This window comes from Podarcis muralis, chromosome 16 (assembly GCF_964188315.1).
Source record: "Podarcis muralis chromosome 16, rPodMur119.hap1.1, whole genome shotgun sequence".
NCBI lineage: Eukaryota > Metazoa > Chordata > Lepidosauria > Squamata > Lacertidae > Podarcis > Podarcis muralis.
The window spans coordinates 35,977,329-36,001,697 of record NC_135670.1 but is presented as its reverse complement, the minus strand read 5'-3'; the positions used below and the strand labels follow the sequence as shown (position 1 = coordinate 36,001,697).

Below are 24,369 nucleotides of genomic sequence, written 5' to 3'. Positions count from 1 at the left end.
CAGTTCGTCAAGCAGCATCGCATAGCGCTTCTGCCAGCTACGACGCCCCTGAACGTAGTCACGGTTGATGGCAGGAAATTGCTAGGAGGGCAAGTTGTGCAACAGACGCCTCCTATGGTGATGCGGATTGGAGATCACCGAGAAGTCATTAGCTTCAATGTCACCCGCCAGTCAGACACGCCTATAGTATTAGGCATGAGTTGGCTAGAGAGACACAGTCCAGCTGTAGCGTGGTACCAGCGGCAGATCACCTTTTGCTCATCGTACTGTGCTCAACATTGCATCCAGTCCAGCCGAGAGGAGGAAGCTGAGCAGCAGCTGCAACTCGGCATGGTGCAGGCAGTCCCTCGCAAGTACGAAGGATTTTTGGAGGTTTTCTGCGAGAAGGAAGCTGACCAGTTGCCACCCCACAGGCCTTACGACTGTGCGATCGACCTGCTGCCGGGGGCGAAGCTGCCGACTGCAAAGCTGTATTCCATGTCTGAAGATGAGATGCAAGAACTCAGGGAGTTCATAGAGCATAATTTGAAGCGCGGATTCATCCGGGAATCCAAAGCAGTGGGGGGCAGTCCTGTGTTTTTTGTGAAGAAAAAAGACACGCCCCAGAAGAGGCTCATCGTGGACTACCGGGCCATAAACTCGATGACTAAGCCCAAGGCCTTTCCCATGCCCAAGATTGACGACCTCCTAGCAACCGTGCGGAAGGGGAGGATTTTCACCAAGTTGGATCTGCGTGGAGCGTACAACCTCATACGTATGCGGGAGGGTGATGAGTGGAAGACGGCCATGTTCACGCCTCTGGGCACGTATGAATACAGAGTTATGCCATTTGGTCTCCAAAATGGATCTCACTGTTTCCAAGCCTTTATGCATCACGTGCTGGCGGGACTCCTCTACAAGAAGTGTGTGTGCTTCCTCGACGACATCCTGATCTTCTCGGAATCGCAGGAAGCTCATGAGAGAGACGTAAAGGAGGTCCTGCAGAGACTACGGGAACACAGGCTTTACGCCAAGTTGGAGAAGTGCCAGTTTGATGTGACGGAGGTGGATTTCCTGGGCTACAAGCTGTCCGACAAGGGGCTGGCCATGGACAGCGTCAAGGTCCGCGCGGTGTTGGACTGGAAGAGCCCACGCAATCGGAAGGAAGTCCAGAGATTCGTCGGGTTCGCCAATTTTTACCGCAAGTTCATCAGAGGTTTCGCGAAGGAGACAGCAGCTATCATGGACACTCTCAGTTCCAAGAAGAAGAAGTTCGCTTGGACGGACCAGGCGGAGCGCTCTTTTCAGAAGCTTAAAAGCCTCTTAGCCTCCGAGGAGCAGCTGCTGCATGTGAATCCCGGCAGGCCCATGCGAGTCGAAACTGACGCGTCAGACAGAGCGGTTGGAGCCGTCCTTCTGCAAGAAGATCCGCAAGGGAATTGGAGACCCTGTGCTTTCTACTCCCGAAAGCTCAGCAAGGCGGAGCAAAACTACACTATCTGGGACAGGGAGCTGTTGGCCATTCACGCAGCTTTCAAAGCGTGGCGGCACTTCCTCATAGGAGCCAAGCACACCGTGCAGGTCCGCACGGACCACAAGAACTTAAGAGTATTGGCGCACGGCGAAGCTCCAGAGCCAAAGGCACATGCGCTGGGCGGAATTCTTCGCGGATTTCGACTTCCGAATAGAGTACATCCCGGGGGATTCCAATGTCATTGCTGATGCACTCTCCAGGAAACCGCAATATCTCGAGGAAGCAGCAACAGTAGCAGCCAAGCACATTTTCGCACCACAGGCGTGGGCGTGCGCTGCCATCGCCGTCGACCTGGACGCGGTGCGACGCGCGTTGCAAACGGATCAGTTTGCACAATCCAAGATGGAGGAGCTGCGCAGGGGTGCAGCGAGAGACGATGAGTTCCAGCTACGCGACGGGCTGTTAACTCGCAAAGGTGCCCTCTACGTGCCAGGGGACGAGCGCCGCGCGAAGGTTCTGCAGCAGTTGCACGACGCCCCCAGCGCGGGCCACTTCGGCAAGGAGAAGACAGCGGAACTGGTGGCCAGGGACTTTTGGTGGCCCCAGATGCGGGGAGAGGTCGCGGAGTACGTCGCCAGGTGTGACACCTGTCAGAGGTCCAAGCCAGTACACCAGAAGCCAGCGGGACTACTGGAACCGCTGGAGACGCCACAGCAACCGTGGGAGCGGGTAGCGCTGGACTTTGTTACTGATCTGCCCAGCTCCAGAGGCAAGACGGCGGTACTGGTGGTTGTGGACCTGTTCACCAAGATGGCGCACTTCATTCCTTGCGCGAAGGTGGCGACAGCGGAACAGACCGCCAAACTCTTCATCGACCACGTGTTCAGAGTGCATGGGCTGCCACAGTGCATCCTGTCCGACAGGGGGCGCCAGTTTGTTTCCAATTTTTGGCAGAAGCTCCTAGGTATCCTGCACGTCAAGATCAACCTAGCGTCGGCGAGACATCCACAGACCAACGGCCAAGCAGAGAGGGTCAACGCGATCATGCAGCAGTACCTGAGATGTTACGCCAATCAGCGACCCGCAGCTTGGGTGGACTACCTGCCGATGGCTGAGTTTGCCTACAACAACACGAAGCACGCGTCGACGGGGGTGACGCCATTCTTCGCGAACAATGGGCGTCATCCCAGAACCTTCCCAGGGTTCATAGCGACGGGAGAGGGGGTGCCGCAAGAGGCCGACCAGTTCGCAGCAGAACTGCAAGAGGTGCACGAGGAGCTGCGGAGACATTTGGAACTAGCCAAACAAGCCTATAAGGTGCAGGCGGACAGACACAGGAGGGCGGGAGAAGACATCCAGGTGGGGGACTGGGTATGGTTAGCAGCCCAAGCGATGCCGGCCAAGTCGTTAGCTAAGAAGAAGCTAGGACACAGGCAGCTAGGGCCATACCAAGTTGAGGCCAGGATCAATCCCGTAGCATTTCGACTGGCCCTCCCCGAAGGCTCCAGAGTGCACCCGGTCTTTCATAGGTCGGTGCTCACCCCCTACAAGGCCCCGCACAGGTTTCAGGAGTCAGGGACGGCACCAGACCCACGCAGAGAGTCACCCAAGAGGGGGGGGGTCACCTAGGGCCGAACCACTCAACGAGGTCACAGAGATCCTGGACTCGAGATGGGGGGAAGAGGATACTTTCTCGCCAGAGAGGGTACCCCAGCCAGTGCCAACAGTTGGGTGCTGGACTACGCTTTGGACGAACCTCTTCTCAAAGACGAGTTCCATGCCCTTTTCCCACATAGGCCCATGCCAGCCGAGTACTTTGATGACTGGCTCTTTACGCCCACACTTTCAGCCAGCACTTTCCGGGGCTTTTCTTCCGCCGAGGAGGAAACGCCAGAGTCAAGCCCACCCAGGAGATCGTGCTCGGGGGTGGAAACGGAACCCTCTTATTGGTGGGACGAGCAACCGGAGGAGGACTGGCGCAAGAGGTGGATGACGGGGCCTTGGCCAACAGCACCAGACGAAGTAACAATGGAAGAGGAAACTGAGAACACTTTGGGTGACGAACCCGAGTTCGAGCACACATACACCGAGCTGCTAGCAGAGGACATCGAAGTAGGCGAACTGTATCCTGCATCTACCTCCGAAGAGACGCAGCTCCCACAACCTGTGCCCGACGGGCGGGAGGGGGGAAGGGGGGGCTTTGAGGGGGGGATGGATGTCAGGGGTTCAGGGAGAGAGGCGCAGATGAGGGAGGAGACTGAGAGCGAGGGGGAAGGATCCCAGGGCGACGAGGAAGAAGATGACAATGAGTCGAGGGGTTCCATGAGTCTCTCCAGTGAATCGGAGGATTCCCAAAAGGGAGCGCCCCTGGTCAGGCCAAGGGGAGCCACAGGGGGGAGTAGTCAGGAGCAGGGCAACAGCAGGGGAACCCCCAGTGGGAGTTGGAGATCGGGACCGGCTTCTCCGCCGGAACGGAGTGAAGGGGGTGGAGTTCCCAGTGTGTCAGACGGAGCAGAGCAGGAAGCAGAGAGGGGAAGGAGATCGGGGCAAGACGTCCTGCCGGAAGGGGCGGAGAGTAGTACCGAGAGCAGTGTAACTGTCAAAAGGAAGGTCAGAAGCAGCGTACGCGCGCCAAGTTCAAATGTGGAGGCGCGCGGAAGTGAGGAGAGCCCGGAGGAGGAGCCTGGTCCCAAAGCACGGAGGAGGGGGGAGCAGGCGTCAGAGGATTCAGCCTCTGGGGAATCCCGGAGGGAGGGAACCCAGGGGGGCAGAAAGACCCTGCGGAAAAGGAAGGAGAGGAAGAGGTGGTCCAGCGCAAGCCTCTTAAACTGGTGTAGAGGCGGGACTGATTCAGAAGGGACTTCAGCGGTCTAAGCCTAACAGACGTGGGGTCACGCGCCTCGGATGTGGAGCTAACAATGTTCTTCAATAAAAGCTTTTGTATATAAGCTGGACTTGGCGTTGGTCTCTTGTGAGCTGGGACCTTGGGTGGCCCTGACAGTAAGTCCCTTCTCAAAAAGAACGCAAATTTTTTTTTTGCAAAGCTCACGAAGTGTGGCAGCCATGAGTGCGGAGGAACAGATGACAGCACTGCAGAACGCAGTCACCGAGCTCTCCGCTGCGGTCGTTGCATCTCAGAAGAAGAGTGACGAAGCGGAAAAGCGCTGCCAGGATCTGCAAACCAGGTGGGAGCGTGCATGCATAGAGGGGTTCCCAAGATCCAGATCAGAGGGAATTGGACTTGGAAGGCGGGGGGGCAGTTTAGTTGCCCACTTCGATGGGAACCTGAAGCACTACCCAAGTTTCAGAGCAGACGTCTTATATGCACTGCATTTGCTTCGTAATGACTTTAAAGATGAAGAGGAGAAAGTGGGATTTATTGTGTCTCATTTGCATGGGGACGCTAGAGCGTGGCTGCGCAATTTGTGGCGCGAAGATGGCCCTGCCCGCCGCGATTCTGACGAATTTATTAAAGCTATGGACGCTTGCTTCCAGTCCACCGTGGATGTTGATGTTGCGCGCAAAGAAATGCACGGACTCCGGCAAGGCAAAGCCACTGTGCGTCAGTATCATTCACGCTTTTTTGCATTGCTGACTGTATTGGGCTGGGAAAAGGACTCTAAACCAGTGAGAGATTTGTTCTGGGAGGGTCTCAGCAGCCCCATAAAAGATGAATTAGCCAGGGGTGACAGACCTCAGACCCTAGCAGACGTAGTACAGAGGGCTCTTGCGATTGGAGTGAGACACGAAGAACGTCCTTGGCACAGTGAGGAAGGTCGCCAGGTGCGTGCGCCAGCGAGGGCACCTCCTTTTATCCCCAGGGAGTTCGGCCAGGCACATCCCTCGCCTCTGGTGCGGCAGGGGGAGGAACCGATGGAGATTGGCGGCGCTAAGGCTCAGACAGCAGCCAGAGCCCCAACGTCCGGTGCAGTAAAGGCGAAGCCTCCTAGAGGGAACATGAAATGTTACATCTGTGAGAGTCCACAGCACATGGCTAAAGAGTGTCCCCAGAGGCTCCAGAAGCACACTGCAGCGTTAGCAACAGTGGCAGCAGACGTGATGCACGAAGAGCAGCCTCAGGGAAACGACGATGCCTGGCTGGAGTCAGCGATGCTAGGGCTCAGCCAGGCGAGTCTGTAGAGCAGTCCCCAGCGCCTTTGCAGCACACAGACCCTTTACCACCCAAGCCAGCGGTGCAGCTCACTGCAACACTCCAGTTGCCGAATGGAACCACCCTGGAAGTCCCCATCACAATCGACTCTGGTAGCAACGCGGACTTTGTGGGGGTGCAGTTCGTCAAGCAGCATCGCATACCGCTTCTGCCAGCTACGACGCCCCTGAACGTAGTCACGGTTGATGGCAGGAAATTGCTAGGAGGGCAAGTTGTGCAACAGACGCCTCCTATGGTGATGCGGATTGGAGATCACCGAGAAGTCATTAGCTTCAATGTCACCCGCCAGTCAGACACGCCTATAGTATTAGGCATGAGTTGGCTAGAGAGACACAGTCCAGCTGTAGCGTGGTACCAGCGGCAGATCACCTTTTGCTCATCGTACTGTGCTCAACATTGCATCCAGTCCAGCCGAGAGGAGGAAGCTGAGCAGCAGCTGCAACTCGGCATGGTGCAGGCAGTCCCTCGCAAGTACGAAGGATTTTTGGAGGTTTTCTGCGAGAAGGAAGCTGACCAGTTGCCACCCCACAGGCCTTACGACTGTGCGATCGACCTGCTGCCGGGGGCGAAGCTGCCGACTGCAAAGCTGTATTCCATGTCTGAAGATGAGATGCAAGAACTCAGGGAGTTCATAGAGCATAATTTGAAGCGCGGATTCATCCGGGAATCCAAAGCAGTGGGGGGCAGTCCTGTGTTTTTTGTGAAGAAAAAAGACACGCCCCAGAAGAGGCTCATCGTGGGACTTCCGGAGGCGGCGCGAAACGGCAATGGCGGACCTCTTCAGCTGCTGAAGAGGGGCTCCGCGGAAAAGGGTCGTGCGCTTCGGCACAGCGACGACCCAGCTAGAAAAACCACGGGTAGAGTGAGCCCGTGGCCGTGGGATTCGGCGGGCACCAGAAGCGACCCCAGAAACGCAGAAGGGACCCCGTAAGGGGCTCCGGAACGTGGAGGGGGTAGCGGTGCTGTGAATCCATCGCTCTTTCCGCGGAAGTGAAGCCGCGCGGCTGCTGCTGATGAGCGCTGACCTTTCTTCTATGAACAATCGATCTGAGACTACATACTCGTGAGTAAGAAATTTGAGACTCTATTTGAACAGCAATTACTGAAATTCGGCTGAAAGCGGGAGACGCTAAAAAGGAAGTCAGTCTTCCGCCCCTGTTTAAAGTACTGAGCAAAGCCCCTTTAAAGTTGAAGCGCTGAAAGGAGTTTAAAAGAAGTCGGATTTTACCCTGCAAATTCGGATTTGATTGACCAAAAGTTAAGGAAAAGTTAGAACTGTGTTATAAGTGGACAGAGACTGTGTTATATCCCTTCACCTTTTGTGGATTACAAAGTTGCGAGACCCAGCTCTCGGGCTGCCTGGATACAAAGTAGCATCAGATTGTGGTGACTGTATATAGAGATACAAAGTTTCACTGGGCTACTCTGCAAGTTACAAGAAAGGAACTGTTGCACATATTCTGGCAAAGAACTTATATTCTCTGCAGTTTAAAGTGAATTTAGAGGGTCCCCCCTTTATTTTGGATTTTACTTTATTTGGGAACTTATTGGTGGAAAATTCCATCTTTCCTACCAACCTCTGGGGAGCTCCCCCTGCTGGATTGTGGAAATATTAGTCTCTGAGAACTGCTGGTTGTTTTGGAACTTTTATGCTTGGGTGTTTACTTTCCCTTTGGATTGCTTTTCCCATGGGATTTACAATTTGACCTTGAAGCCTAGACAGCTGTGGAATGAGTGGTGCATCAAAAACAAGGGCTGGCAAGAAAGCAAAACAGACTGAACTATTGCAATTGACTTTGCCTGCGCAGCCACGTAGATCATCTGTCCCAATTGTGACAGGTCTGCATGAAGAACAATCTAAACAGCCAGCTTTGGAGGACATGGCTGCAGGAGGGCTTGACCCTGTCTCTAAAGAAATACTGGAGCAACTGGCTGCATTAAACAAGAAGGCTGATGAACAAGCGGTTAAATTTGACCAAGTGACAGCTACAATTAATAAATTGACAGATCAAGTTGCCCAAAATACACAGGCGATAGGAAATATTGAAAAGACTACAACAGAAAACCGAAGATTAGCCGAGGAAGCGAATACAAAAGCAGACCAAAATAAAAAAAGGATAGAGGAATTAAGAGGAGAAGTAAGACCACTGAGTAGACAGATTACTGAACAACAGGCCTATCTGTCTATGGCGGAACTGAAAAACCGGGAGAGCAACCTTAGGATCAGAAATATCCCAGAACAAGAAAAGGAAGATTTGGCTGGTTTTTTGACAGCAGAAATATCCAAATTCTGGGGTTTGGCAGAAGAGAAGGACTTTAAAATTGTTACCGCCTTTAGATTGGGAAGTGTGGCTAGGAAGGACAAACCAAGAGATTGCTTGATCATTTTGAGATACAAGCAAGAAAAAGATAATATACTTGGCCTACACTTTAAAAATCCATTGGTGGTACAGGGAAAGAAAGCAGAAATCTTCAGAGACATACCAAAACAGCTGTTGGATTTAAGAACTACATATAAAGACCTAGCAAGATTACTGAGAAACAACTCAATCCGTTACAGGTGGGAATTCCCGCAAGGACTATCTTTCAACTTGAAAGGGAAGAAGGTTAGAATCAGAACAGCAGAGGAGCAAGATAAGTTTCTAAGCGATCACGGGGAGGACCTTCGAAAAGGAACAGCAGGTACCTGGCCACCCCCCACGCCTGACGTAAAAGACCCACCTCCAGACATAGACGACAAGGGAGACAAACCCATTGGCTGATAAACTGATCCAGGATGTCTCTGCAGCTTTTCAGTTGGAACATACATGGTGCAAATTCCCCTGAAAAAAGGAAAAGGATTTTCCATATACTGAAGAAGGAACAATTAGACGTTATATGCCTACAGGAAACTCATGTAACTAGGCTCCATAGAAGAGTACTAATTAATAAGAGACTAGGCCAAGAATTTATTTCATCAGATAAAGTAAAGAAAAGAGGAGTAGTGATATATGCAAAGGAGAGCCTAGCACCAAAATTTGTTTTTAAAGATGAACAAGGAAGAATCCTGGCGATTGAAATACAATCACAAGGAGAAAAATTTCTGATAGTAGGAATCTATGCACCAAACGACGGGAAATCAGAATTCTACAAGAAGCTGCATGAGATAATGCTGGATTATATTGAATACAACAACATCATTTTGATGGGAGATATGAATGGAGTTGTCTCCACACATATGGATAAGTCACAAAACCAAAACTTGACTAAAGATGGCAGACTACCAAAGACTTTTTTTGAACTTACAGACAATATGGATTTGATTGATATCTGGAGAGTTAAAAACCCTCTAGGTAAAGAGGGAACATTCTTTTCTGAGGCCCACCTATCCTGGACATGAATCGACCAAATCTGGGTAACTAGAGGACTGGCACCTAAGACCAAAAAAATAGAGATCTGCCCTAAAACTTGCTCCGACCACAATGCTTTGAAAATAGATTTGAGACTCACACCAACTGGATCCTTCAGATGGAGAATGAATGACTCTTTGTTTAGAGATCAGGAGATTGTGAAGAAGGCCCAAAAAACGATGAAGGATTATTTTGAAATAAATTTGAACACTTCGGTGGAGAAAAAAACAATCTGGGACGCAAGTAAAGCCGTCATGAGAGGGTTTCTGATACAACAGAATACTATTAGGAAAAAACTCTGGAATGGTAAAAAGGACAAGATTTTGGAGAAGATAAAAGATGGAGAGAAAAGGTTGAGATTGAATCCAAAATCTAAAGAAGCTCTAAGAGAAATAAAATTCCATCAAACACAATATGCGAAATTGATAAATCAAGAAGTTAAATGGAAAATTAAACAGATGAAACAAAGATCATTCGAATCGGCAAATAAATGTGGGAAGTTACTGTCATGGCAGTTGAAAAAGAGACAGAAACTGAACTTTGTTACCAATCTAGAGGTTGAAGGCGAATGTATTCAGAAACCTGAAGAAATTAGAAAGTGTTTCCAGAGATACTTCAAAAAACTGTTTACACAAGGCCATCAAGAAGAGACTGAGATAAATAAATTTTTAAAAAGCTATGGCCTGCAAAAATTGACTCAAGACAAACAAACAACCCTGAACTACAAAATAACAGAACAGGAAATCGAAAGGGCCATTCAGAATATGCAACTAGGCAAATCTCCGGGCCCAGATGGACTTACCTCAAGATACTACAAGACACTGAAGGAATATCTGATCCATCCATTGTTGGAGGTATGCAATCAAATTATGGAAGGGAAGGGAGCACCAGATTCGTGGAAAGAGGCATTCATCACGTTGATACCAAAATTGGAATCTGAAAAGACTCAACTTAAGAACTATCGCCCCATCTCACTCCTAAATGTGGATTATAAAATTTTTGCTGACATTTTGGCAAACAGATTGAAAAAAGTTTTAAACGAAGTAATTCATAAAGATCAAGCAGGCTTTCTCCCCGGCAGGCATTTGTCTGATAACACTAGAAACATCGTCGATGTTTTGGAACTACTACAGACAAATTTAAATACAAAAGCAGCTTTGATATTCATCGACGCGGAGAAGGCCTTTGACAATATATCTTGGAAATTTATGAAGAAAAATTTAGAAGGGATGGGAGTGGGAAGGGCGTTTCAAAATGGTATTGAAGCAATCTATTCAGAACAAAAAGCTAAATTGATAGTAAATAACGTGGTGTCAGAAGAGTTCAAAATTGAAAAAGGAACACGACAGGGGTGCCCCCTATCACCCTTGCTATTTATCTCGGTCCTGGAGGTTTTGCTGAATTTGATTAGAAGGGACCAGCAGGTAGAAGGAATACAGGTCGGAGGAAAACAATATAAATTGAAGGCCTTCGCAGATGATTTGGTACTGACATTACAGGAGCCAGTGTCTAGTACAAAAAGAGCCTTGGAATTAATATCTGAGTTTGGTCGGGTGGCGGGATTCAAGTTAAATAAACAAAAAACTAAGGTTTTGGTAAAAAACTTGACACCTTCAGAAATAGATGGGTTTCAGAAGGAAACTGAATTAAATGTGGTTAAAAAAGTGAAATACCTGGGGGTTAATCTGACTGGGAAAAATTTGAACTTGTTCAAAGACAATTATGAAAAGTGTTGGTCTGAAATTAAAAAAGATTTAGATACTTGGTCAAGATTGAAACTTTCCTTGTTGGGAAGAATTGCAGCAGTTAAGATGAATGTATTGCCAAGAATGCTGTTTTTGTTTCAGGCCCTCCAGATCGTGGACAGAGTGGAGTGTTTTGGAAAGTGGCAGAGGGACATTATGAAGTTTGTCTGGCAGGGCAAAAAGCCCCGAATAAAATTTAAAATATTAACTGATGCAAAGGAAAGAGGGGGATTTGCCCTGCCGGACCTAAGGCTGTATTATGAAGCTGCATCCTTCTGCTGGATGAAAGACTGGTTTCTGTCAGCGATGCTAGGGCTCAGCCAGGCGAGTCTGTAGAGCAGTCCCCAGCGCCTTTGCAGCACACAGACCCTTTACCACCCAAGCCAGCGGTGCAGCTCACTGCAACACTCCAGTTGCCGAATGGAACCACCCTGGAAGTCCCCATCACAATCGACTCTGGTAGCAACGCGGACTTTGTGGGGGTGCAGTTCGTCAAGCAGCATCGCATAGCGCTTCTGCCAGCTACGACGCCCCTGAACGTAGTCACGGTTGATGGCAGGAAATTGCTAGGAGGGCAAGTTGTGCAACAGACGCCTCCTATGGTGATGCGGATTGGAGATCACCGAGAAGTCATTAGCTTCAATGTCACCCGCCAGTCAGACACGCCTATAGTATTAGGCATGAGTTGGCTAGAGAGACACAGTCCAGCTGTAGCGTGGTACCAGCGGCAGATCACCTTTTGCTCATCGTACTGTGCTCAACATTGCATCCAGTCCAGCCGAGAGGAGGAAGCTGAGCAGCAGCTGCAACTCGGCATGGTGCAGGCAGTCCCTCGCAAGTACGAAGGATTTTTGGAGGTTTTCTGCGAGAAGGAAGCTGACCAGTTGCCACCCCACAGGCCTTACGACTGTGCGATCGACCTGCTGCCGGGGGCGAAGCTGCCGACTGCAAAGCTGTATTCCATGTCTGAAGATGAGATGCAAGAACTCAGGGAGTTCATAGAGCATAATTTGAAGCGCGGATTCATCCGGGAATCCAAAGCAGTGGGGGGCAGTCCTGTGTTTTTTGTGAAGAAAAAAGACACGCCCCAGAAGAGGCTCATCGTGGACTACCGGGCCATAAACTCGATGACTAAGCCCAAGGCCTTTCCCATGCCCAAGATTGACGACCTCCTAGCAACCGTGCGGAAGGGGAGGATTTTCACCAAGTTGGATCTGCGTGGAGCGTACAACCTCATACGTATGCGGGAGGGTGATGAGTGGAAGACGGCCATGTTCACGCCTCTGGGCACGTATGAATACAGAGTTATGCCATTTGGTCTCCAAAATGGATCTCACTGTTTCCAAGCCTTTATGCATCACGTGCTGGCGGGACTCCTCTACAAGAAGTGTGTGTGCTTCCTCGACGACATCCTGATCTTCTCGGAATCGCAGGAAGCTCATGAGAGAGACGTAAAGGAGGTCCTGCAGAGACTACGGGAACACAGGCTTTACGCCAAGTTGGAGAAGTGCCAGTTTGATGTGACGGAGGTGGATTTCCTGGGCTACAAGCTGTCCGACAAGGGGCTGGCCATGGACAGCGTCAAGTCCGCGCGGTGTTGGACTGGAAGAGCCCACGCAATCGGAAGGAAGTCCAGAGATTCGTCGGGTTCGCCAATTTTTACCGCAAGTTCATCAGAGGTTTCGCGAAGGAGACAGCAGCTATCATGGACACTCTCAGTTCCAAGAAGAAGAAGTTCGCTTGGACGGACCAGGCGGAGCGCTCTTTTCAGAAGCTTAAAAGCCTCTTAGCCTCCGAGGAGCAGCTGCTGCATGTGAATCCCGGCAGGCCCATGCGAGTCGAAACTGACGCGTCAGACAGAGCGGTTGGAGCCGTCCTTCTGCAAGAAGATCCGCAAGGGAATTGGAGACCCTGTGCTTTCTACTCCCGAAAGCTCAGCAAGGCGGAGCAAAACTACACTATCTGGGACAGGGAGCTGTTGGCCATTCACGCAGCTTTCAAAGCGTGGCGGCACTTCCTCATAGGAGCCAAGCACACCGTGCAGGTCCGCACGGACCACAAGAACTTAAGAGTATTGGCGCACGGCGAAGCTCCAGAGCCAAAGGCACATGCGCTGGGCGGAATTCTTCGCGGATTTCGACTTCCGAATAGAGTACATCCCGGGGGATTCCATGTCATTGCTGATGCACTCTCCAGGAAACCGCAATATCTCGAGGAAGCAGCAACAGTAGCAGCCAAGCACATTTTCGCACCACAGGCGTGGGCGTGCGCTGCCATCGCCGTCGACCTGGACGCGGTGCGACGCGCGTTGCAAACGGATCAGTTTGCACAATCCAAGATGGAGGAGCTGCGCAGGGGTGCAGCGAGAGACGATGAGTTCCAGCTACGCGACGGGCTGTTAACTCGCAAAGGTGCCCTCTACGTGCCAGGGGACGAGCGCCGCGCGAAGGTTCTGCAGCAGTTGCACGACGCCCCCAGCGCGGGCCACTTCGGCAAGGAGAAGACAGCGGAACTGGTGGCCAGGGACTTTTGGTGGCCCCAGATGCGGGGAGAGGTCGCGGAGTACGTCGCCAGGTGTGACACCTGTCAGAGGTCCAAGCCAGTACACCAGAAGCCAGCGGGACTACTGGAACCGCTGGAGACGCCACAGCAACCGTGGGAGCCGGGTAGCGCTGGACTTTGTTACTGATCTGCCCAGCTCCAGAGGCAAGACGGCGGTACTGGTGGTTGTGGACCTGTTCACCAAGATGGCGCACTTCATTCCTTGCGCGAAGGTGGCGACAGCGGAACAGACCGCCAAACTCTTCATCGACCACGTGTTCAGAGTGCATGGGCTGCCACAGTGCATCCTGTCCGACAGGGGGCGCCAGTTTGTTTCCAATTTTTGGCAGAAGCTCCTAGGTATCCTGCACGTCAAGATCAACCTAGCGTCGGCGAGACATCCACAGACCAACGGCCAAGCAGAGAGGGTCAACGCGATCATGCAGCAGTACCTGAGATGTTACGCCAATCAGCGACCCGCAGCTTGGGTGGACTACCTGCCGATGGCTGAGTTTGCCTACAACAACACGAAGCACGCGTCGACGGGGGTGACGCCATTCTTCGCGAACAATGGGCGTCATCCCAGAACCTTCCCAGGGTTCATAGCGACGGGAGAGGGGGTGCCGCAAGAGGCCGACCAGTTCGCAGCAGAACTGCAAGAGGTGCACGAGGAGCTGCGGAGACATTTGGAACTAGCCAAACAAGCCTATAAGGTGCAGGCGGACAGACACAGGAGGGCGGGAGAAGACATCCAGGTGGGGGACTGGGTATGGTTAGCAGCCCAAGCGATGCCGGCCAAGTCGTTAGCTAAGAAGAAGCTAGGACACAGGCAGCTAGGGCCATACCAAGTTGAGGCCAGGATCAATCCCGTAGCATTTCGACTGGCCCTCCCCGAAGGCTCCAGAGTGCACCCGGTCTTTCATAGGTCGGTGCTCACCCCCTACAAGGCCCCGCACAGGTTTCAGGAGTCAGGGACGGCACCAGACCCACGCAGAGAGTCACCCAAGAGGGGGGGGGTCACCTAGGGCCGAACCACTCAACGAGGTCACAGAGATCCTGGACTCGAGATGGGGGGAAGAGGATACTTTCTCGCCAGAGAGGGTACCCCAGCCAGTGCCAACAGTTGGGTGCTGGACTACGCTTTGGACGAACCTCTTCTCAAAGACGAGTTCCATGCCCTTTTCCCACATAGGCCCATGCCAGCCGAGTACTTTGATGACTGGCTCTTTACGCCCACACTTTCAGCCAGCACTTTCCGGGGCTTTTCTTCCGCCGAGGAGGAAACGCCAGAGTCAAGCCCACCCAGGAGATCGTGCTCGGGGGTGGAAACGGAACCCTCTTATTGGTGGGACGAGCAACCGGAGGAGGACTGGCGCAAGAGGTGGATGACGGGGCCTTGGCCAACAGCACCAGACGAAGTAACAATGGAAGAGGAAACTGAGAACACTTTGGGTGACGAACCCGAGTTCGAGCACACATACACCGAGCTGCTAGCAGAGGACATCGAAGTAGGCGAACTGTATCCTGCATCTACCTCCGAAGAGACGCAGCTCCCACAACCTGTGCCCGACGGGCGGGAGGGGGGAAGGGGGGGCTTTGAGGGGGGGATGGATGTCAGGGGTTCAGGGAGAGAGGCGCAGATGAGGGAGGAGACTGAGAGCGAGGGGGAAGGATCCCAGGGCGACGAGGAAGAAGATGACAATGAGTCGAGGGGTTCCATGAGTCTCTCCAGTGAATCGGAGGATTCCCAAAAGGGAGCGCCCCTGGTCAGGCCAAGGGGAGCCACAGGGGGGAGTAGTCAGGAGCAGGGCAACAGCAGGGGAACCCCCAGTGGGAGTTGGAGATCGGGACCGGCTTCTCCGCCGGAACGGAGTGAAGGGGGTGGAGTTCCCAGTGTGTCAGACGGAGCAGAGCAGGAAGCAGAGAGGGGAAGGAGATCGGGGCAAGACGTCCTGCCGGAAGGGGCGGAGAGTAGTACCGAGAGCAGTGTAACTGTCAAAAGGAAGGTCAGAAGCAGCGTACGCGCGCCAAGTTCAAATGTGGAGGCGCGCGGAAGTGAGGAGAGCCCGGAGGAGGAGCCTGGTCCCAAAGCACGGAGGAGGGGGGAGCAGGCGTCAGAGGATTCAGCCTCTGGGGAATCCCGGAGGGAGGGAACCCAGGGGGGCAGAAAGACCCTGCGGAAAAGGAAGGAGAGGAAGAGGTGGTCCAGCGCAAGCCTCTTAAACTGGTGTAGAGGCGGGACTGATTCAGAAGGGACTTCAGCGGTCTAAGCCTAACAGACGTGGGGTCACGCGCCTCGGATGTGGAGCTAACAATGTTCTTCAATAAAAGCTTTTGTACATAAGCTGGACTTGGCGTTGGTCTCTTGTGAGCTGGGACCTTGGGTGGCCCTGACAGTAACAAACAACACAAGCAACACGAAGACCAGTATACTAGATAGCACTGTAGTTCTTATTGCATAATATACATGATTTAGTACAACAAAAACAAAATGTGTACACTTGTAAATTCTCTAATATATTTGAAAACAAATGAACACATGTCTGTCAGTCTTTGAAAGTCCATAAAAGTATAATAAGTCTATGGTTGAAACAAAGTAAAAGATGCTATCCTGTGGGCTGAGCGGTAAAACTTTTTAGGCGTTCATGGTGCCGAAGTAGTAAGTGAATAACAACGTAGGACAGTGATCCCGGATAATCTGACTGTTTCGCTGGAATCTTCTTCAGCACAACCCATAGATTAGAAAAATGCACAAGGAGCAGTGGTCATGAGGATACAGTCAGATTATCCACAGACGTGTGTTCATTTGTTTTCAAATATATTAGGAAATCTACTTTAAAACACAAGAGCAAATGCACATTTGCACCAGCTCTTTGCGCCATGAGAAACTCTGGGAACATACCAAGAAAAGCAGGCAGGTGGGTCTGAGCACAACATCTCAAGTGGATTACTATTTATTAACTTATTAATCATAGGTATATACTGCTTTCCCTCAAACAAGCTCAATGTGGCATTGTCAGGGAACTGCCATCAGTGCCGGAGGGAGAGAGCAAAATCCAGAGGGGTTCCAGAGAGAGTCCCGGGAGTGGGAGAGGCAGCCCATCTTCTGGGGAAGAGAATCAGCGTAGCACCAGTGGAGAAGGGGGGCAGGTGGTGGAAGCAGCGAGGCGGTCCCATGACTCATTGCCGGGGACCAGCGGGGAGAGTAGAGGTCCTCCGCTGCCTACGCCCTCCTTGCGCAGAAGGCTTTCGCACAGAGAGAGTAGGAGACTAGGCATAAAAGAGCTTCTTTGCTGGAAGAAGTTTAAGAAACGCCCACTGACGGATTCTGCCAGCGATTGAGACAGCCACGGGAGAGTGGCTGTCCGGACAGAAAAGGCTCACTCAGGCAACCCAGCCAGGTGTTTGCACCGGCTTACGCACGAGCAACCCCGAGAACCACTACAGGCATGCACATATTTTTTCACACCCTAGAGAATCTTACTGCCTAGATCAGAACCCAGGAACCTGCAGTTCTACTAAGAACTCCTTGGTTCTTTTCACATGTATTACCGGCACTCTAAGGAACATGAAACAAAACTCCAAAGGAGATCAGCCATGTCTGAAGTCTGCCCTAGTTCATAAAAGCTGATGCCACAGTGAAGCTGCCCCTGCCTGCGGTGTCAAAAGATTCTGAATCTGCATTCAGATCAAACCACCAAAACTTAAAATTTAATTGAGGCAGAACGAAATAGCACGTTGCATTTCACTTTATGCGTATCTGACAGATTTCGACAGTCACACCTTGAATGTTAAGAAACGAAATAAAATGCAAAACATTTCCCCAACTTTCATTATTAAGAACCCTAGGGCTATTTTGACAAAATGTGAGAAAGAAATGCCATTTAAATTATCAATCAGAATGCTAGGATTATTGCTGCACCATCCAGGCGCTGAATTCTGATTTTGAGTAAACACCTCAATTTTTTGAAGGCAGCACATTAAAAACCAGAGATCCGGCCATTTTGGAAGGCTGGCATTTGAAAGCACTTTCATGTTATGGCTTCCTTTTTTAAAACAACAACAACCCACGAGTATAGTCTTTGCTGTTGGCTTTAAACATTTTGAGTTACACTTTATCTGCCCAACAGAGAAAGCTTGACGAAAGAGTACATTTTTTTACTTGTGCATGAGAAAAAATAGTTTCTATTTAAAAAAAAAAACAAACAAACCAAGGGATGGATCCAAATTGGCCCAATGAGACCTGAGCATGTTTGTTGTGCACAGATTACTAGTTGACCATTTTTTGGGTGGGTGGACAAAAAACAGGAGGGGGGGTAGAAAGGTATTCTAGAAAGGTACCATATTTTTCGCTCTATAAGACAAACCTGACCACAAGACGCACCTAGTTTTTGGAGGAGGAAAAAAAGAAAAAAAATATTCTGAATCTCAGAAGCCAGAACAGCAAGAGGGATCGCTACGCAGTGAAAGCAGCAATCCCTCTTGCTGTTCTGGCTTCTGTGATAGCTGTGCAGCCTGCATTCGCTCCATAAGACGCACACACATTTCCCCTTACTTTTTAGGAGGGAAAAGGTGAGTCTTATAAAGCAAAAAGTACGGTATTCTAGAAAATGGCCATTGCTGGCTGGCATCCTTAATAGGAGCAGTATTTTGTTGTACGCCTGATTTGTACTTGATTAATTATTTTGATTGTTCAACCCTGGGGTGTGTAACCTAAGGACCAGGGGCTGAATGTAGCCCTCAAAACATTGCTCTCGGGCCTTTGGAGTTATTCACAGCTACATTCCTCCGTCCCAGGCTAGACCTCTCACCACCGCTGAGTGTTTTGCCAACCTGAAATGTGTCTTGAAATTCTGGTAATGCCTCCTGGTTTTCTATATGGGGGATAGGGAGGGGCTGCAAGTGTGTGTAGGAACTAGCCTACCACATTAAAGTAAAAATCATATTCATTGCTTGGCCCACTTTTGTCCCTGGTCCTGCCCACCACTGATATACACCCCCCAAAAAAGGATGTCCAGAAGGAAATGTGTCTCTCAGGCTGAAAAAAGGTCCCCACTCCTGTTCAACTCCCTAGCATCCAAGCCGCCAACATGGTATCAGATGCTCATTACGCAAGTTCTTGCAGAGATTGACCTCTATAGCTAGAAAACAGCCAGGCAGCACGAGCTGAAAAGGTCAGGATTGGGAAAGTGGGAAATCGGCAACACAAGTGATGAGGGAAAGCCAAGGGTCTAGCCCTTAAGCTTGAGAAGAGGCAGGAGACAGCTGAGTAGTCAAAAGGCATAGAGCAAGTAAGTTGGAAGGCCTCCTGTGCCAGATTCATAAAGACACATTTCAAGGCTGATGGGAACTCACATAAATTCCCTCTTCCTGCCTGGCCTCTCTTCCACACCTGTGAGCTAGAAAGCGCCTTTTCCTGTGTCAGAACTTTGGTCCCTCTAGTTCAGTCCTGTCCACACTGATGGGCAGGGTTACAGGCAAGGCTCTCTCCTAGCCTTACCTGGAGACACCAGGAGACTGAATTTGGGACCTTCTGCATGCAAAGCAAATGTTCTACCACTGAGCCACGTCCCTTCCTCAAAAGGACCATGTCACTTTTGGGCTCCATCTGGCAGGCAGCAAACTGCAGCACTAACCGACCCCTTGCACAGAAGCCCAAGGAAGCAGAGAGATTAGAAATTCATTTTCCCCAAAGCTGCAAACTCATTAAAGTCACATAACGCAACATCTGCACCGGCCCACAGCATTCTGCAAAACATGATTTATGGCAGCATGGAAGTATTGTGGGAGCACCACAGGTTAAGTCGCATGTACAGAGGGCATGTACACAACGTCTTTTATGATAATAAAGTTATCTATGCACACGCAAACACACATGGGCTGCGTTTCAGCCTCTGAGCCTCACCCTTCTTGAAATGCCCTCAGAGGCAATGGTAGCCATTCTGCCCTTCATTAAAATTGCTACTGACAAGACAATAGCACAGGCCGACTGGAACCTGAAAAAGGCTGCCCACTTCACACAGCCCAGCAACCACCGGGAAAGTTCAATCCACAGAGGTACAAAGGCTTCCGATTTAAACCTGAAAACCTTGCCAGGGCTGTCTACTTAAAAGCCTGTGTGGATTCTTATGACGGTGATTAAATACTCCGCTTCAGAAAATGTAGGCCAGTACGCTGCAGCACAAGAAATTATGGCAAGGGAAGGCGCCCTGTCCAACCCAGTGCCTCAGCTGTACAGAGGAGTTGCTCTTAAAATAATAATAATAATAATAATAATAATAATAATAATAATAATAATAATGTAGAGAATCCATTTTTCTCTTGCGGAGAAGGAGGTTTCGAATGAGGGTTGCCAGTAGTGCACGGGTTCCCCGGATGTTCTCGAGTTCCAACTCCCCTCAGCCCCAGCCAGCATGCTCAATGGTCAGGGACGAAGGCAGTTGTAGTCCAGCAACATCTGGCAGGCCATAGGTTCCTCTCCTCTCCTTTAGTAGCAAAAACTCTGGTGCTGTACCGCCCACACCATGACAGCCAGAACCCGTCATGGAAATGGAAACCCCTGTCCATTCGGTCCTGAAAGAATCAGGTGTGACACCTTTCTCAGGGGTGGGGAGAGCACAATGCTAGGAGTTTGGTGGGTTGATGCAACTGCTTACATGAATTTGGAAGTACCCACCAGGTTTAAAGGGATGCGGGTGACACTGTGGGTTAAACCACAGAGCCTAGGAATTGCTGATCAAAAGGTCAGCAGTTCAAATCCCCGCAACAGGGTGAGCTCCCGTTGCTTGGTCCCTGCTCCTGTCAACCTAGCAGTTTGAAAGCACGTCAAAGTGCAAGTAGATAAACAGGTACCACTCCAGCGGGAAGGTAAACAGCATTTCTGTGTGCTGCTCTGGTTCTCCAGAAATGGCTTAGTCATGCTGGCCACATGACCCGGAAGCTGTACGCCGGCTCCCTTGGCCAATAAAGCGAGATGAGCGCTACAACCCCAGAGTCGGTCACGACTGGACCTAATGGTCAGGGGTCCCTTTACCTTTACCAGGTTTAAAACAAGTCCAATGAAGTAAAATAAAAAACCCCAAACAGAATTTAAAGTCGAAATACAGGCCTAGAGGTTTAGTGGGTTGATGCTGGTTGCAACATCAGGCTTAAAACGAGTCTTAAAAAAACCCCAGCCACTCAGAATTCAAAGCTGAAATACAAGCCTGAAACTTACACACTCAGAACTTTCTTTACAACTTTGGAAGTTCTGCCCACCCACCTTGAAGTTCACTGGCTCCTTGTGATGCAGTTCTTCCAAATTGCTCAGAGTTGCTGACATCTTAATATTAAGCAGGTTAGCTTTTTGGATCAAACGCCTTATTTATGAATACTGCATTAAAACCACCATACATTATGAATTTGGGTTATGAGGGTGATAGGGAGGTGAGCTGAACCATTTAGGAAGGGGGGACGAGCCTAGGACTAGGGGTCGCCCACAGAGACAGGAGCCCCCCCTGGCCTTTCCAACTTCTGTGCCTTCCCAACAAAACTGATTAATCATTCAGCAACCTGCAGGAACGGTGTCATCAAAAGGGCATTACTAAACCTGAATGTGGGTCCAAGGCTCCCTGTGTGTAACATGGGCACAATCTTGATGTGTGCCAGTGGAGTTTGAATTTCTACTTTATTAAAATGGGCACCACACATGCCAGTCCAGATATGTATAGAGAGAGAGATATGCAGAGATAAGCGATAGAGGTAGAGATAGAGATATATCTGGGGGAGAGCCTGAGGGAATGATTCTAGACAATCCCATGGAAGTCTGCCAGTGTCCATTTGCATGCATCCTGAAACCAAAAAGGAACATCCACTGAGCTTTATCCTCACGGAGCTACCATTCTCAGAGTTCCCCGGGGAGAGGCACTCTACGTGGGGCTACCTTTGAAGGTGACTCGGAAACTACAACTAATCCCAAATGTGGCAGCTAGGCTGATGACTGGGAATGGCCGTCGGGACCCATAACACCAGTCCTAAAGGATCTTCACTGGCTCCCAATATGTTTCCGAGCGCAATTCAAAGTGTTGGTGCTGACCTTTAAAGCCCTGAACAGCCTCGGTCCAGTATACCTGAAGGAGCATCTCCACTCCCATCGTTCTGCCTGGACACTGAAGTCCAGCGCTGAGGGCCTTCTGGCGGTTCCCTCCCCGTGAGAAGTCAAGTTACAGGGAACCAGGCAGAGGGCCTTCTTGGTAGTGGAACCCGCCCTGTGGAACGCCCTCCCATCAGAAGTCAAGGAAATAAACAACTATCTGACTTTTAGAAGACATCTGAAGGCAGTCCTGTTTTGGGAAGTTTTTAAGGATTGATGTTTTTATTATGTTTTTAGGTATGTTGTAAGCCGCCCAGAGTAGCTGGGGAAACCCAGAGAGATGGGTGGGGTATAAATATTATTATTAATTGTTAAATTACGCTGTTCATTCTAGCTCTGAGGGTGATAATGGTCTCCTAGCACTCTTAACAAACTGCACCCCTCGCCCAAGATTCTTTGGGGACAGTCAGAGTGGTTATAATTCTGCTTTAAATGCATATTCCAGATGGGGCTTAATAGATAAGGATTCTTTAAAAGGTAGGATAATGTTCAATGGTACCATTTATTATTTTAACAGTATGCCAGAACACTCTCCCATGCTTCTGAGGATCAGTAAATTAGTGTTGTCTCTTATCTCTGCCTATAGTTACAACAAAGGAGGAGGAGGTCGCTGCAGAAGGGATTGCATCTTGGACCACTAAATGGCAGAGCCTGCTCCCCTTTCTGTTTTGATTCTTCGTCGAGCTCCCCCCCCCCCCCAATCCCACCTGCATGCTATACAACTGTAACCCAGGAAGCCAAGCTGCAGGGAAACAGGGGTATCCACATGACCACTTACCGTATGGCTGTTTGAGGTGCTGTTTGAAAACTGGGGGATTCTCAAGTGCAGGCTTTGGAGGACATACGTTGTCTGCATCTGAAGTGAAAGAAAGGAAATTGTTTATATTCTGCTGGAGGTCGGAACATGTGCCCCTCCCAGGTGTCGATGGACTATACCAGGCATATTTTGTGCTCCTGTCTCTTTTTCTACTTTTTTTAGACGCGTCATGCCACACACCTGCGGCAGCCATTTTATGACTGGCACCCATGGCTCCATCTCAAAACGTCAAGGACTTTCGCCCTCTGCACTAACAGCCTGTTTAAGTGGCAAATCTAGCCCCCTTGCTACAGGAACCAAAAACCGAACTGGGCCCCATTCACCAACCTGAAAATAGACCGTCCAGTAAGGTATGAGGGCCAGGAAGACTGGAATGATTTTGACCAGCGCTTTCACATCCTCAACTTTATCTTCCCTGAATGGCCCTCCATGGGATGATTTGGCCATCTCGAAGAGGCTTTGTTTGGGAGCTGGTTGATGAAGTACCCCTTGGGTGTCTCTACTTGAAAGAAGGAAGAAGGGAGATGGTTCCAAAGGACTGCAACACAGCAAAACTGGAAATTTTGGGAAACCTGTATAGTATACTAGCAGCCCCATCCCCAGTGCTGCCTGGGAGTTCTAAGAAACAAACAAAAAAAATCAGGGCAGTTTGGAAATCAGTGTTTACAACTATCATACAAAATTGGGTTTAAAATCAGTGCGGCTTTGAAAGGTTCAGTCCGCCATCTTGACTCACAAACGGCATCCAAACGCTCCCAAAGCCAAAGATGTTTTCTACGTTTTCTCCAATGTGGGTGCACAGCATCTAAAAACAAGTATGCTTTCTCTCTCTCTTTCCCTTTTGAGACAGAGACTCTGCAGCAGCAACCAGCTGAAGTTCTTCTCCATCCAGTATTTGCAGAATATACCTCTTAAACCTATTTATGCTACTGCTGCCTTTTCAATCTTCCAAAGTGTGCTTTATTGCATGGCTGCTAATTGCTCATTCTTCTCAACATTATGTATAATTTTTTTTTACAAATTATTACTTTATGGGTCGTTAATCTGCCTTCCATTATCTTAGACATAGGCAGGACATTCCTTTAGATAACAAGCAAACACTCATGCTTATTTAATCGGGCAACTAAGTTCGCCTAAGATTTCTTTCCCTTGAAAAGAACAATGTGTGTGTGTGAGTGCATCCGTATGAATCAGTTTCCCAACATCCTGTCACATTCTAGGGTAGGTTTGGCCCTACCGATGTTGCTGAACTACAACTCCCATCAGGCCCCAGCAAGGACAGTCACAAGATGGCCTCAAGAGATCTCCACATAGTTGCTACTGGACCCACACCAGTCACAAAACGTGCTTGGCAAATTTCGAACACTGCCTAGAAGGGGAAATCCCAACTACCTACCTATTGCTGGAGTATTCCTCAGGCCTCTTCCGGGAACAACACGAATAAGCCAGAATCTTAAACATGTCTGTGAAGGCGCTGCCGTCAGGGGGCTTTGTGATGAAGAAGCTCTGGCCACAGAGAAAGACGACGAAGGACACCCCGATGCAAACAGCTGGGATGATGTAGCCGATGACAAAACTCACGTTCTGCTGGATGTACGCGATGCCTCCCAAGGATACGATGGCCCCCAGGTTTATGCTCCAATAAAACCAGTTGAAAAACCTTCGTGTGGCTTCGGGGCCCCGGTCTTTGACCTGCACGAGAGTTTGTTGTTGTTCTTAAATCTCCTCCGTAAAAAAACAACCTACAAGTCAATAACTATTTGCCAAAACAAACGCCTGATCAAGAGCAATGCATTCCCATTCAGTTTTAAGTGCATTTGTGATGCTTCTGAAAATCCAGGAGCGTCAGAGAAAGTGGGTTTTTTTTTGGGGGGGGGACCAGTTGTGTTTGTTTGCTACTATGTTATGTATGTTTGCGGTTTTATACAGGCAAGGCCCCATTTTCACACGTTTAACACACGCTCAGCCATGCACACACTTATTGCGCCGTCCCAGAAAGCGATCCCAAATCGTCACAAAAAGGGGCAGAACGGGGTGCTTGCAGGCTTTTGCAATGGTGCTTCAAATATACGCGATTTCACTGAGCCATGTGCCTCAGGACGTAATTCCACACTAAACAGGG

At 49.9% G+C, this 24,369-nt stretch overlaps 1 protein-coding gene across 2 annotated transcripts in view; it reads right to left on the bottom strand.

Annotated features, from left to right (window-relative positions):
• SLC15A4 (solute carrier family 15 member 4) overlaps positions 1 to 24,369 on the bottom strand; it is an 84,754-nt gene that overhangs the window by 42,177 nt on the left and 18,208 nt on the right. The window contains exons 2-4 of one of the 2 annotated variants that reach the window (XM_028709354.2): positions 23,644 to 23,939; positions 22,575 to 22,749; positions 22,209 to 22,286 (exon numbers count right to left, since the gene is read on the bottom strand). In XM_028709354.2, coding sequence (XP_028565187.2) covers positions 22,209 to 22,286; positions 22,575 to 22,749; positions 23,644 to 23,939 — 549 coding nt within the window. The remainder of the gene's footprint in view (positions 1 to 22,208; positions 22,287 to 22,574; positions 22,750 to 23,643; positions 23,940 to 24,369) is intronic. The other variant, XM_028709355.2, reaches the window with a different exon arrangement.